General features: G+C 40.1%; 1 protein-coding gene across 8 annotated transcripts in view; it reads left to right on the top strand.

The window, feature by feature from the left end:
* osbpl1a (oxysterol binding protein-like 1A) overlaps nt 1-16,164 on the top strand; it is a 28,737-nt gene that overhangs the window by 6,843 nt on the left and 5,730 nt on the right. For all 8 annotated transcript variants that reach the window (XM_034880906.1, XM_034880910.1, XM_034880911.1 and 5 more), the window contains 12 exons: nt 461-534; nt 737-800; nt 879-980; nt 1,906-2,034; nt 2,181-2,262; nt 3,401-3,507; nt 8,944-9,106; nt 11,541-11,724; nt 12,547-12,622; nt 14,000-14,134; nt 15,133-15,230; nt 15,326-15,508. In XM_034880906.1, the coding sequence (XP_034736797.1) occupies nt 461-534; nt 737-800; nt 879-980; nt 1,906-2,034; nt 2,181-2,262; nt 3,401-3,507; nt 8,944-9,106; nt 11,541-11,724; nt 12,547-12,622; nt 14,000-14,134; nt 15,133-15,230; nt 15,326-15,508 (1,397 nt within the window). The remainder of the gene's footprint in view (nt 1-460; nt 535-736; nt 801-878; nt 981-1,905; nt 2,035-2,180; nt 2,263-3,400; nt 3,508-8,943; nt 9,107-11,540; nt 11,725-12,546; nt 12,623-13,999; nt 14,135-15,132; nt 15,231-15,325; nt 15,509-16,164) is intronic.

Here is a 16,164-nt window from a genome sequence, read left to right on the forward strand (position 1 = left end):
CCCCCCCCCCCCCCACACACACACACACACACACACACACTCTGACATCTCTCATTAGTCCACGTATAGGACCTGAGCATGTGTGTGTATTTTAGGCCTGTGCGTAATAACAACAGAGTGTAAATGCAACATGTGATTGGCCAAATTCTCCCAAAACCCTAAATCTTGAACGCAACTTTCACTGTGCTGATCAGTTAGAAGATAAACCCAGACGTACATTATTTTAGCTTTTCTGTACATGCTTGCACTATTAGCATTTGAAATGTGTTTCTAAATGCAGCATGAATATTTGCCTCAAGTATTCGAGTCAAATCTGTAAATGTCCAGTTTTTCCAATTTGTCTATTTTCTCAACGTGCTGTGCTCTCTGTCGACCATCATTGAATACACAGCAGACTGAAAAATATTAGAAAGCAATAAAAATCCGAACGCAGATTTTTCTCTTGTGCTTCATCCCGCAGAGCTCCAGGTTTTTTGGCTGGCGCTTCTACTGGGTCGTCGTCCAAGATGGGGTTTTGTCCTGGTACTCCAAACAGTAGGTGACGTCGCTCACCTTGGCCATGCTTGTGTTCCTTGAATCGGACATGTGATGAGATGTCAGCAACAGATAAATGCTGGAAGTGACAGGAAGATAGAATGCATTCTGTCTTCTGAATCACCGTTGAAAATGTGACATTTGTGAAACATTGAAGTAAGCCTGCAAAAGAAAAGACCTCGCCTCTTTTTCCGTCATGCAGGTCAGACGCAGATGCCAATGTCAGAAGACAAAGCTGCAAGTCACTCACACATGCTCAGTGTTCGGTAAGCACACTCCAAATAATTACTCCCCATTTTTACCGCTGTGTTAAGTTTGGCTGAGTATAATGTTACTGTCCACAGATCCGAGCCAAAGACTGCTGCTTTTTTACCGTCAAGTGCTTCGATGACAGCGTGCATCACTTCAAAGTATCACCTAAAAACGACCCAGAGGCAACGAGAAAAGTATGTTTAATGTGTCCTGTGGTTTTATGTCTAGGTCCATTTTTACTTGTATGCATTAACTGAAGAGGCTTAATCTCCAAAGTCCTTGTCTAACTTGGTTCTGTAAAGCAACAATCAGTGCTCTGAAATAAAAAACAAGACAACCAAACAGGCTCCGTTTTATCAGAATGAAGCATTAAAAAATCTGCTTAGAAATATAGGAACTATTGGATAAGATTTAACACAATGTAATTCTGCCAAAATAAAAACATCACATAAAACATCAGGTTAATTTTTAATTTCCCTTGTTTTTCATTTAAAACGAATAATATGTCCAAATACAATACGTTTTTTATAAGCTGAAGTCTGCCCCTTTAAAAAAAAAAGAGTTCCAAGGTATCCCAATTTTGGATAGTCACCATGGAAACATTGATTGGTCATGTGACAAGGGCTGGGAGGATTGGCAGAACAGGCAAACCGGTGACAGTACTCTGATCCAATGGAAATCACAATTATTAGGTGTACAGCACTCCATCCCAATGGTGTGTGTGTGTGTGTGTATGTGTGTTTGTGTGTGGAGGGGAGGGTGCCCCCCTTGTAGCCCCCCCCCCTGATACAACCGACACTTGTTAAGATAAAAAATGATGAGATCTCAATATTAAAAGGGTTTTATTTTAAATCCACCTGATCTAGAAAATAGATTTTTGATGTTGTATATATATATATATATATATAGAATAACTTCTTCCCGGTGTCTGTTATTTTGACCAATAAAAGAAAACTTTTCTAAGTTCTGCTACGGTGTTTAGGTTGTGAAAACATCAGTATCTCAAAAACATTGGTAATGAAAGTAGAAGCTCATATTTCCATGGTCATGCTTTCAAGATAAATCACTAACAACAAGGGGAAAAAGATAAATCAGTAATGTGTTGGGTTTGTTTTGCAGGCATGGCTGGACGCGCTGGAGGAGCACTCGGCTTACAGCACACACTACTGCTCCCAAGAGCAGGACAGCGACAAGGACGAGGAGGAGGAGGAAGGGATGTCACTCGGGGAGCTAGCCGACTCACTACAGGTGGCTGCAAACAAAAATATCCATAATCAGCTTGTCAGAATACTGATCCGTAGTGTTCGAGCTGTGCCAGAAAGCCCTCCGGTCCTCCCACCCTGCACTGCTTTTGTTCATCTGCAGTCTCCTCTCCTCTCTCTCTCTGAAACCAGGCAGCCGAGGCCGGCCAGAGGAAACTGGAGGAGGAAGTGGAAGCTTTCCTGTCCATAGTGAAAAATGACGGGCTGGCAGAAAGTAAAACCTGCTATTTCATTGTTAATTAGGTTTTGTATGCCAAAGATTGTACAGAGGAGATAACACTTTATAATAACTACACGCTGCTTTGCACTGAAGCATTAGTTAAGTATGTGTAAATACAAAATTCATCATTTATAGAGAGCTGAAGTCCCTCCCCCTTCCGGTGGACCTCATGGGACTTAATTATTAAAGGCCCCGTGACATGGTGCTTTTTACATAGACCTTAGTGGTCCCCTAATACTGAATCTGAAGTCTCTTTTATATAGACCTTAGTGGTCCCTAATACTGTATCTGAAGTCTCTTTTATATAGACCTTAGTGGACCCTAATACTGTATCTGAAGTCTCTTTTATATAGACCTTAGTGGACCCTAATACTGTATCTGAAGTCTTTTTTATATAGACCTTAGTGGTCCCTAATACTGTATCTGACGTCTCTTTTATATAGACCTTAGTGGTCCCTAATACTGTATCTGAGGTCTCTTTTATATAGACCTTAGTGGTCCCCTAATACTGTATCTGAAGTCTCTTTTATATAGACCTTAGTGTTCCCTAATACTGTATCTGAAGTCTTTTTTATATAGACCTTAGTGGTCCCCTAATACTGTATCTGAAGTCTCTTTTATATAGATCTTAGTGATCCCCTAATAATGTATCTGAAGAGAGCCAGTCCCACAATGAGCTTTCCTTAGGACGTGCCATTTCTGTGTCTGCAGCTATTGAGGAGTAGAAAATTATAAATGAGCTTATTAATTAAGAATAAAACATGTATATATGTGTTTATATATTACAAATCAAAGTGTGTTAATATGGGAACAATGCTTTGTAAATGATGAATTACATATTTATTGATCCTAATGATTCTTCATAGTGTGTAGTTATTAATAAGTGTTGCCAAAGTGGAAATGAAAACCATGTGATTAAAATGACAAGCATTGCAGGCAGAAATCCTCATAATTAAGATTTCTTCTGCACCATCTGTTTCTGAGGCTCACTTGAGAGCATGAGACAAAATGCACACTAAACAGCTTGAGCTTCATGTTAGCTTCTTCGGCTTTTTAAGCAGCTTGTTTGAGTTTTTCATTTCCCTCATTACTTTGTGTTAATGGTTCTTCATCGATGCGTTTGTCCCTGCAGGGTTTCCCTCCGTCCTACCGCAGAAATTGCAAGAAATCTGTGACTTGTCCAGAGAGACCAGTTCCAGTCTCAGTGTGTGTCTCAGCCTACTCTCCAGACAGGAAGGGGTACGTGTCAGCTTCCCCAGGACAGATTTGTGTCGTTGTGTGAATGTCTATTATCAGCTATTGGTCAAGTTTTTGTCTGTTGTACCATTGATTATCAGCATTTCACTCTCCACAACCCATAGCAGAACATAGAAATAGGACAATACTTCTTATTTTAGACCAGGGACGTTGAACTCATTTTGGTTTGTGGGCCACATACCCGTAATTTGATCTCAAATGGGACAAGCAACTGAACTACTCCAGAAAGCTGATGGTCACAGAGTTTCTTGTCGGCTTGATGTTGGCAAACACAAATTGCTTCCTTAGACAGCATTCTAAGGCAATTGTAGAGAAAAAAAAAATGATGTTATGGACCGGGAGAGACGGGTAATATTAAGAGACAAAGAGCTCTGGGATTCTCTTGGATTAAAGTGGAAAATTTGGAGTTCAAATGAATCACGTCTCTGCAATTTTCACTCTTTGCAAAGTCATCCGGTGGGCCTGATTGGCGGGCCAGTTCTGGCCCACGAGCCGTATGTTTGTCACATCACTCCACAGCACTCTGCTGTCCGGTTTGCTACAAATGCCTCTTTCAAAAGACACAACTGCACTCTTTAGTCCTCTGTCATTGTCTGTCATTTGGCCATCCTTACATACCTGCTGTAACATTAATTGGTTCGTGCTTATCTAAACGACATTACATGACATTACATGACAGTACATGACATTACATGATATTACATGACATTACATGACATTACATGTTGTTTTAGCTGACGCTTTTATCCAAAACGACTGACAATTGCTATATAATACGGTATATGTCAGAGGTTGCATGCCTCTGGAGCTACTGTCTTGCCCAGGGACACATTGGTTGATGTATCGCTGTGGGAATTGAACCCAGATCTCCCACACCAAAGACATGTCATATCCACTGCGTCATCCCTACCTTCATTGGCTATGACTTTCCCAGTTAAATAAAAGTTCAATAAAAAGGTTACCTCAGCTGATATATTTTGGTTGTTATGTGCTGATATTTAAAGAAATTCAGCTGTGAAATTGAGCCGCCAACTCAAACAGAGGTGAACATCTGCGGACGTTGTTTCTGCAAAGACACATACATCTTGAGTGTTTCAAGTGCAACTTAGGTTTAAGTACGAATTTTTTTTTATTCTACATTCTTTTTGATATGAGTGACCTGACCCTTTGAAAATTATGTACAGACTATAAATACTGTAATCATCTGGATCCATACAATCTGTAGCCCTCGGTTATATAGTGATATTTTGTGTTTTAATGAATAAGATGTAAAAACAGAACATGTTTCATAAGAAAGCGGCGACACAGTTCACACCTCCTTATGAAAGCAGCCAGTGGAGCGCAGTGATTACGAGCTGTCAGATGGGTTTTCTTTGTGTGTGATTCAATGGATTTGATTATAATGGAAGGATACAGTGGATAGATTACATCGCTCCAGGAAGAAAGATAGATTGCACCTCTTATAGCTCACAACAAGTGCCAACCCTGTACATCAATTCTGTAATGATGTCAAACTTAGAAAAGCACTTGACTAAACACAACGTACACACGGTAATACACAAAATAAGATCCATGTCTGGCTTTTAGTGCGGGAGGCTCCGGTTGCCCTGCTGAGGTTTTGTGTGGCTTGTAAACTCAAAGGTCAAATGTGTGACATGTTTAGTTGTTTATTATCCGAACCGGTGTTGCCATCAATTCCAAGTATTTCTTTTGGCTGGAAATTTTACATTTACATTAGCATGAACTGCGGTAGACTCAGGGGGGCTCCATGTGGCGCCATTTGGATGCTACCAAGCTATCACCCGCCGTTAGCATTCTATTGACTGCCATTCATTTTGACACCACTTTGACAGCAAATTACTTTACATCTGAAATGTTTAAAGACTCTATTTGTCCGTTGTTTATTTCTAAAGAACATGACAATTTATAAAAGGCTCCATTACCTTGTAGCTCACGTTATGGCTCCGTAGCAGACGTTTTTGTAAAAATAGGCTAACGATTGTGCCATAACCATGCGACTGACTGTCGCACAGTAGAGGAATTAACGTATAGTAAAGGCTAAGCTCGCAGACAGTTTGGACTTACAATAGCTGTTTAGGTTTAATTACTAATGTTAACTAGCATTTTTGTTAGCAGTAATTAGCCTGTTCCTATGTTAATGTTAACTAGCATGTTAGTTAGCAGTAATTAGTCTGTGCCCATGTTATCTCCTAACATTTACCTACCCTCTCCGTCTCTTCTGATTTGGAATGATTAAGATTTCTCTTGCACAGCTACCAGAAGACTTACAACTTTCAGACAGGTTGCTCACGTCACATCTACGTCTTCCGACTCAGGTGGAGGCTGCGCAGTAACGCTCAGCATCACCGGGAAAGAGCTTCTAATAGACTTCACTGGTCTCCGTCCAGAGAAACGGGACCTGTTGGTCCATGTCTTTAACTGTCTTATTGTAGACGCTCCATATTCATGTGCCAGCTTGAAATATGCCAGTAAGGGACATACAGGACATACGGCTTCACCTTTTGCGTTTTTGATGTCACATGATAAACTCATAGGACTGATAATGGGTGTCTTCACCTCCCAGCCCCGACACATTTTAAGAAGGAAAGATGGAGGACGTATATAAAATCCAATTTTTTTTCACCCAGATAAGAAAAAACAATATCAAAAAAGAGCAAGAGACTGACTTTCATACAGTTCTTGGAACTGCATGGCACGAGAGAGTTGATTGTGATATACAGCATGATCTCAACCCTAGATGGGAGAAATTCTTACACATCGGACCTTTTGAAGCTTAGTGTAATCCGGTCGGATACAGAACTTGGAATTCTTTCAGGCTACAATAACTGAATTTGCCATACTGCAATGATGAAGGCAAACAGCGGTGATTTAACACTAAACGTAGTTTGTCAGCACTAATCCAAGAGTGAGATTGGCTTTTCATTTTCATGTCGCATAATGACCAAACACACTTATGGTGCACTGGCAGCTGTTTCTGAACCACAAATATTTCTGAACATCCCATCACAATAAGAATGACAGTGTGCTGATTGTGCAAAGTGATATGTAGCAGTGCAGCTGCTTTTGATGCAGTCTTTGAACGGAGTAATGAATGCACACTTGAGTTGTTGAATATGTAAATCAAGGGGCGTTCACCTGCACAGATTCTTTTATGCACAGCCGTTCTGCATTTTCAGTCATAGACATGGACATAAAGACATGAACAAAATTGTATTCATAAAAAGAGTGGATATTGGCAGAAGTCAGTCTCAGTTAGAATGTTTTAGCGTTTCTTCCTGTCCTCTTTTCCCCTCACACTCATGCTCCCTTACACGGCATTTTGTTATTTCTCACAAAAATGACATCGTTGCGGGGATATTTAGAAGCTGCCGGTGTTCCCAGAGGCTGCCAAAGAATTAAATCATTTGAATGTTCTCAATTCAACAGCCAGTCCAGTGCTTTCATGGTTTACACCTGTGCCAGGCCTCGGGCGCTCAGCTGGGCAGCCCTTGGAAGTGTGATCGGCAAAGGTAGAGCGCACAATAAAAGGCTGCTCAGGATTTCAGAGCTGGCCTGGTCTCTATTGGAATAAGTCAAAGTTGTACAGCATATGTGGTATGACATGATGGTATGCAATATGAATGATACAGCGGGGTCTGCGAAGGAAATACACTGAATTACTTAACCTTCATGTTGTCCTTGGGTCAAATTGACCCGTTTTCCTATATAAATGTTGTTTTTAATTACCCAAAAGAACATGATCGATTCCACACAACGCTCTTTGGCAAGTACAAATCTCTACTTTCATTAATTTTGTGGTGTTATATTCAATGTTATAGCATTTGGAGAAACAAATTGAAGTGGTTTTAGTAGTAAGAGTAAAAGAAATAGTAAAAGTTGAGTTCCTATTCCGGTTTTCTAACTCCAACATTAGGTATAATTTCCTAAAAAGGAGAATATAAATAAATTCCAAAAATGACTTAAAAACTAAAGTTAAGAAGTTAGTGTTACAGTACGTAGTGTTAAATGTCAAAAAAGTGACAAACTTTGAAAAAGGTGTTGAAAAAAGGAACAAATTGTAAGAAAAAGTTAAAAAACTTTGATTGAAATGCGTCAACAAAAGTGTTAATTTTCAAACTCCTGCAGCTCTTGTTTGCACTGTAATGTGTAAAGATTTTCTCTTTAACCCGTGTTTTCTTCTCGCCGAACCGGGAAATTTTAAATGAAAAACCTTTTATTGAGGTTATGGTTGTCTTTCTCGACCCTCTTGGGGCTTTCCCTCAATGATTTTGTCACTTTTTCAAACTTTGTCGACTTTTTCTGAGCCTTTTGAAATTTCCGCGGTCAAATTTTGAAAGCTTTTTTTCCACATTTGTCACTTTTTTTAAAACATTTTTGTTACTTTTTTGACATCTTTTCAAATTTTTGTCACTTTATTTGACATTTCTTCACATTTATGTCACATTTGACATTTTTCTCTCTTTATTTACACTTTCTTTTAAAGTTCTTTTACCAATAGTTTTTTCTCCAAATGCTATAAAAATTGACCAAAAACACACAGATTCAATAAAAGTAGTGAGCTGATTATTTATTTATCTTGTGAGGAGCATTGTTGGGAACCATCCACGTTACTTTTGGAAAGGGGTCGGTTTGACCCGAAGATACAGGAGAGTTAAAGTTGAGTCTGTTGCAACAATGGACGTAGTTTGTCATTATGTAGCACATTTCTCCACACTTCACTTTGCCTTTCCTGGTTCTGGTTACCATCTTGTGGATTATCATTTACCATCAATTGTCCCTCTTTTGGCTTTTTGACAGTCTACAGTAGAGCACTGTAATTTGTGGTCTCTACACATACTATTTCTGTACACATTGTCAGACTTTCAATGGCAGCAGATGTTCAGAAAGGTGCAGCTGAAAAATGAGCACATCTTCATATTATAAACACTATGTACTGTGTAAAAGGGAGGTGTGGCTAATGGTTTATTCCCAAGTCCATTACCCGTCATTTGAGCCCCTCTCCTCCACAGGAATCATGTTCTCTGGCTGGCCATTTGAGACGGCCGCATCAAGGCACCTGTCCTCCATTACAAAAAAACATGGCTCGTCCCTCCCAGCTCCATCTCTCTCCCTCTCTGTGGGTCTGATAATGATAGGACGGTGCGGATGGGAGGATCAGTCAGCGTGCTGTTAATTTGCATCACAGTCTGATAGTCACACACATTTGCCTTCTTCCATTTGTGATGAGAATGAAGTGCAGAATAAAATGTTGGTAGCCATGAAAACACTTGGAATGTGGAAGATGATGATGTTCTAATGTATGAGTGATAAGTCTCTTTTTTTTCTGTGTGTATATGTATGTGTGTCTCTGTGTGTGTGTGTGTGTGTGTGTTGTGGGGGTGGGGGGGGTGATCTCAGGTGCGCAGTCTGAAATTGGAGCAGGAGGTCGAGAAGAACAAGATCCTCTCGGAAGCGCTGCAGACTCTCGCCACAGAGCACCACGAACTTGAGCAATCCGTCGTCAAGGGATCGTCGCCGCGGGGCGCTCTCAGCGAGGATGAGTTCCACGATGCCGTGTCTGGTGAGTTGTCAAGTTCTCAAACACCCTCGGGAGACGCAGGAGATTCTGTGACAAGCTCCCACTCACGCTGGCCGCTCCGTCATTCACCTCTAGGACACTGGAAGACTTTCTCCCGCCGGTCAGTGTCTTTGGTATTTGGTTTGCCGCTCCTCAAGTGTGACGTAAGCCCAAGTGTTTCCTGGTTGTGTTGAAATAACTTGAAGCCTTTTCACGTGAATTCGTTTTTTTTGGGGTGAGAAACCTGCATGGTGTAGTAACATTTTCAAACTGACTGATGCTTAAGGATCATTTGATGCTTTATGTAACCATTTCTATTGTTAAAAGGCAGTTATGATGTCTGTGTTGAGCATGGGAGGTCTGCATTGTTTGTTGCCGAGCATGATTTTTGTATGAATAATATTTTCATTGATTTGTCATTTAAACAGCAGTCCACAGTGAATTAGCATCACAAAATGACTATAAAAGAAAAAAACTGATATATACGTAATGTTTTATACAGTATACGTATACTTAAATAGTATACTTTTAACACAAGTCTGAATGATACTGTTTTTTTTTAAACCAAACCCATTTAAATATGTGAGATTTTAAAGTCAATTCAATTTTTTATTCATATATAACCCAATATGACTTGACTGCAGAGTTTAAAAATCTGATAACAATATATCGGCCCTTTTTTTTTTTACATAAACAATCTTGACATGGATCCCTTTTAATCATTTGTCTAAAAAAACAAGAAACAATGACCGAGATGTTTCCTGAACTTAACTTGTCACCGTTGGTGGACAAACCAGAAAACAGTGACACAGTTTCAACATTATCTCACAGACAAATCTTTGGCATTTTTTAGACTCTAATTTCCTGTTTTTTGTTGGCCGACATACTGAATATTCTGAAACTGCATTATGTGCATTAAGCTTGTCTATATTCCACTTCCTGGATTGCTCCAATATCGCTGGAAATTCCGCCTTATTTCACTTTTTTCGGCTCAATGTCCTTGACCTTTTAGACAAATCCAGACAGCTAGCTATACTATCTTTAGAACATACACACCAAAAGAGGTTCCTTCCCGAGGCTATTTGGCAGCGGCACCCAGTGCTTAGTGCCGCCCATGACGATTGTGATTGGTTTAAAGCAATGCCAATAAACCCAAGAACTTCTTTCTCCTATCCAAGAATGCCTTGTGGACTTCCTCCACAGCACCGTGGAGGATGGTCTGGCAAAGCGAGACTAGTATTAAGCTAATAAGGGCCAACATTTCGACCCTGATCTGTCGAGTTAATTGCTATCACTGGCTGTAGAATCAGACCACAGCCACAGCCACAGGCACGGGATCATTCATTTCATTCCATGGTCTGGGTGTATACTTGGTTCCTGTTGGCTGTAGGATGTCCATTAAAATGTGATATGGGACAACTACTACGTACAGCAGTTCCAATAAATATGACTGTTTTACTAAATAAATGCAAAATTTAAATGGGAAAACCTATGAAAATCTATGACTATGTTTTTTACAACACTAAGTTAGTCCTTGAGTGCCTTATCTTCTAGGATGGCAAACACAAGTTAAAAGAAGTAAGTTATACTGCTCCTTTGAAGCAGTATAACCTCTTACTTTCATTGCATCACAGCGATCATCTCACATGTTCAGCACACTACTTCAGGCTGCGGCCAACAGTACACGTAGCGTCGCCTGTCATTTGTTCGTGAAAGATTTTTGATTTGGGGACAAGGACATGGCTGGGACGCTAGCATGTCTTGTTTTTAAACCCTGTCAAATTTACAGATTTTCAACCATATGCAATGTGATTGACTTTGACTCGTGCTAGTACAGCGTTAGGTTTCCGGCTCGTAGCTGTCTGAGGGTTCAACGAGCTGAATGGGCTCGAAAAATCTCTCATTGCCAGGTCGTATCGAGGGTCTGTCCTAGTTACTGGAGCACTAAAACACGTTTCCATTGCATGAGAACCTTTTGGGATGGGAATGGTTGTTACGGGTATTATGCTGTGTTTTATTATTTATCTAAGTCGGAGTTTTGACTAGAAAGTCAGACTTTGCCTAGCAACATGCCCCCTTTCCTCCAGCCAACCCTTACGGACAACGAGCAAGAATTCCGACATCCGAGGTCCGTCAAACACTCCGGTGTTACCAGAGAAACAGAGTTATCTTTTGAAAAAAAACTGCAAGTATAAATATATGTCCTAAAAAATGTTGGTAAGTGAACATAGTGGAAGCAGACCTTCAAGGGGTCCATTATCAGCAGTTAATGGATTCCGGTTGGCCTCCCCGTCGTCCATGAATTCCTAATATTGGACACATTATATCCCTCTTTAAATAAAAAAATGTGATGTTATATCCTTTTACATATATTATATAATTTCCTCTTACTACCAATTTGAAAAGTGAATGAATGGCCTCCATGTGTCCATCCCAGAATCAGACTCGGAGATCTCCCTGAGCGGCTTTGAGACGGTGGCCAGCCAATCGTTTGACGAGGACGAGGACGAAGGCTCTGTCATGTTGTTAAGCAGCCCCTGCAGCAGCCCCACCGGCATGTTCCAGGAGGATCACCATGGCGACAAGGACGAGACTCAACCCAACGGGATCACAAAGCACAGGTCAGCGGTGCTGTACGCCCCCACAGTTTTCGTAAATGGACTGCTGACCCCCCGCGCTTTTATCCTCCTTTCATCAAAAGAAACAAACTCCACAAAGCGCTCCTCTCCTCTTAGCAGACTGTTATCCTTGCAATTTATTTCTTGGTGTAGTATATTATTCATATCAGGATGTTTTATTTACCAACCTGCTGTGAGATAACTGCCTTTGTTTTTTTCATTTTGATGTCCTCACATGGGTCTTTCCACTTAGTAGTGTGAATAATTTAGCCAGGGCCATACTGGTGAAGAAAGAAAGAAAGAGGTTTATTGAATGAAGTGAGCTCTGTGTTGGAGCTGTTAAATATTGATAAGGTCACAGTGAGATGCAATTCTCAGGTCTGCAGTATGATCTTATGTTGGCTATTCCTGCCGCTTTGGGTTCAAATGTGCTATATTCTTGGGATTTTAAGTATATTCTCCTAACCCAAACCTGTAAACCTGTTAAAATAGTTTAACATGGTGGGTCCGATGTTTCTGTTGGACTTATTGAGCAGTAAGATAAGTTGATGGATGATCCCAAGGCTGTTCACCCCCATTGATACCGGTGTTGATTTCCCCTTTGGGCTTTGTTCCAGTATGTCACATAATACATTACAGGCTTTTCTTGACTATATTCACATGCCTGCAGCTATTATATGTCTGATATGTTATTTACTCTAATGAAAAGCATCTACTTTTAGATCACAAAGTCAAGGTATCGAACAAAACCTTATTGAAGTAATAATACTGTGTGTGTGTGTGTGTGTGTGTGTGTGTGTGTGTGTGTGCTGTGTGTGATTCTAGGACCAGGTTACCTGCACCAATGTTTTCAAGAAATGACTTCAGTATTTGGAGTATCCTGAGGAATTGCATTGGAATGGTGAGAACAATGTTAAAAATGTATTGTTTTATTAGTCATGCTAGTTGCACCGTTCGCAGCTGTTTTCAGTGCAAAAGGTAAGCTAAACCCACTGTACACTACCGGCTCAACACCAAACTGCAGACAGAAAGTTAGAAACTAGGTGGTAAACATAGAGCATTTAGATGTTTCACTCAGGGGTTGGTAGAGACCAAAAACAGAGCTAAAAGAGTGAATACTGGACTTTAAAAATGCTTCATTTTCAGGTTAATACTGTACTTGTAGTTTTTTTTTTTTTTTACTAGAACATTTTACATAGGCTGCTTTAATATATGTATATAAAAAGCACTATTGTTCTCTGAACATACCTGTACTCTCCCTCTGATTGATTTAGCAATGTGTTAATTTATTTGACAGGGACAGAGTACATTCATTTTCATTGCTGTAAATGCACCAGAATTAGCCAAAAGGCTTTTTTTCCATCCGTTGTCCCTGGACAGAGCTTAAAATTGTCTACTTGAAAAAAAACAATAAGAAGATTACAGTGAACAATGCAAATATAACAAGCAGTAAAACAGATATAACTCTTATAACCAAATCCTGTTGATTCTGATTGGCACATTATAAACAATGGTTATGTCAATACTGAAGGCTGTGTGCAATTAATTTATTAATCCCCAGTGGGGAAATTACAATTTACACTCTGTTTTGTTAGAAATCACTACACACAGGTCTGAAATACACACATGCTCAGGACCTATTCATGCACTAAGATGGTGCTGGACCATCGCCCTGAGTGGGTACAGTGCCTTGCACAAGAGCACCTGGCAGTGTCCAGGAGGAGAAGTGGCATCTCTCCAGCTGCCAATCCACACTCTGGGCTTGAACCAGCAACCTTCCAGTTCCCTACCCAACTCCCAACAAACTGAGCTACTGCCACCCTAATTATCTGTGGATTGAGCATTACGATACTTTCACAGTATTTACATAGCACCTCAACCTGCTTCATACTTTAAAAAAAACATGGAAATCTCACTTTTTAAAATTGTGGATAGAAACATATCTCCAAATGTATTACTGTGTACACTTCTGTACCTCAGATTAGACCAGGAAAAAGTTCAGACACAATCTGAAGCGTCATTTTATATTTTGCACTAGAGAAGATTACAGTAGATATGATAGGACACTACATTTACATTTATTCATTTAGCAGTCATCTTTTTAACAAAGCAACATACTGTACAAATGACAACCGTACACTAGTAGGCTGCAACATGTTCAAAAACCCCCAAATCATTTTTACAGTCAGCATATGTGTTACACGTTCAAAGGATTGCTGTGTGAAGAGAATTCTTTTCCCTCTGTAATTAAACCCGGTCCTCTTCTTGTCGATTTTAGGAACTCTCAAAGATTACAATGCCAGTGATTTTCAACGAACCGCTCAGCTTCTTGCAGCGTCTGACGGAGTACATGGAGCACACTTACCTCGTCCACCAGGCCAACTCCTTCTCAGACTCTATTGAGAGGATGAAGGTAGAACGCTCTGTTGCAAACTCAGCTAAAGCTTAGTACAAAAGGGAGTATTTATTTAATTAATAGTATAATGAGATGGGGTGTGGAGATATCGGAACGTATGGATGAATAGGATGTTGATGCTGGTCACAGTGGCTTGAGAAAGTTTACACACCCGTGCTAAAGTGGATTAAAAAGGAAAAACATCTTTTGGAAATTGATCTTAATGGCTTAATTCAAAAATAATAACTAATGTATTGTAAATTAATAAATGTTCTTTCTTAAAATACAGGGGGCATAAGTATACACCCCCCTATGTTAAATTCCCATAGAGGCAGGCACATGTTTATTATTAAAGGCCAGTTTTTTAAGGGATCAGGATACTATGCATCCTGATAAAAAGTTCCCTTTTATTAAATTAAACTAACACCATATCATCACATACCGTTCACCATATCTAGAGATTTGCATGGTGTTATTTCAGTTATTTGCATTGAGAGATGATTTTATGGAAAGTTCCCCATGCCAGTCTCTATGTATGGTGAAGGGTATGTAATGATGTGGTTAATGTCCCTTGTCCTTAATTCCAAAGGACAAGGGAACTTTATCAGGATGCATAGTATCCTGATCGATTAAATAACTGGCCTTTAATAATAAACCTCTGCCTGCCTCTATAAGAATTTAACATAGGGGGGTGTATACCTATGCCCCCTGTATTGAGGACAAACATTTATTTATTTACAATACATTATTCATTCACAAAGAAAATTGGTGTCCTTAAAAGGTTGGATTTTCCAATTTTTAATTTTTTTGAAGGCATTAAGATCAATTTCAAAAACATGCTTTCTTGTTCCTCTTTTTAATCAACTTTAGCATGGGTGTGTAAACTTTCTCAAGCGACTGTACTTATCATTTGCAAATTACTAAAGCTTTCTTAATTACAGCCATATTTTAACCGGATTATACCTCTTGAGTTGCGTGTGGATGATTTGGAGTGTGTGCTTATGTGCTGTTGACAGTGTGTGGCTGCGTTTGCGGTGTCCGCTGTGGCCTCCCAGTGGGAGCGGACCGGCAAACCGTTTAACCCTCTGTTGGGAGAAACCTATGAGCTGGTCAGGTAAGTGGGATTATGCAACATTTGTTCAACACAGACTATACACTTGATACTTGTCTGTCCTCTAACGCTTCCCACTGTGATGCCTGGCATCCCAGAGAGGATCTGGGCTTTAGGCTCATATCGGAGCAGGTGAGCCACCACCCTCCAGTCAGCGCCTTCCACGCCGAGGGCCTGAAGCAAGACTTTGTGTTTCATGGATCCATCTACCCCAAACTCAAGTTCTGGGGTAAGAGTGTGGAAGCGGAGCCAAAAGGCATCATCACGCTGGAGCTGCCCAAGTAAGAATTTGATTCAAGAAAAGATTCTTTGGTTTTTACCATCTTTTCTTTAAAAAATACAACATCAATCAACTCTTCCCTCTTCCTAAAAAGACATAAATCTGATTGATAAGAGCTGGGAGACTGTGGACGCAAATTAGTTTGTAACTCTTTTAGTGTTCCTCTGAATGAGTAGACTTTTTCACATATTCTCCTTTACTTTACTACTCCACTGATTTAGCATTGCCCTCCTTTAACATGTTTTGACTCACAACAGAGAGTTAAAAAAGAGATAAATATCAAAGCAGCAGAGCCAGAGACAACGTCTTTTATTTCCACACGTTCTTCTTTCTTGTCAAAACTTGGCACCCACGTTACCCACAATGCAACTCTAATGTAACCTTGAGCACCTAGCCTCGAGCAGAAATGAGGAGTGGGCACCGAAGCCCTGTGAGCTCACTTCCTTCTTACTCCCCTCCCCCAGATTTCTTTTTATTCTCAGACTTGTAGTCTTCAGACCCAACCAACGCTGACTCACGTGACATCACTCAAGGTCATTTATCAGACTTCACACAGCTCCCTCTAGAGACACTAAATCAAGGCGGAACTTTCTTTTTTATGCTGCTTCTCTTTAAAAATGTGTTCCTTTCATTTACTGCCCTGTAATTTTTATTGTT

Source organism: Etheostoma cragini, chromosome 9, assembly GCF_013103735.1.
Source record: "Etheostoma cragini isolate CJK2018 chromosome 9, CSU_Ecrag_1.0, whole genome shotgun sequence".
NCBI lineage: Eukaryota > Metazoa > Chordata > Actinopteri > Perciformes > Percidae > Etheostoma > Etheostoma cragini.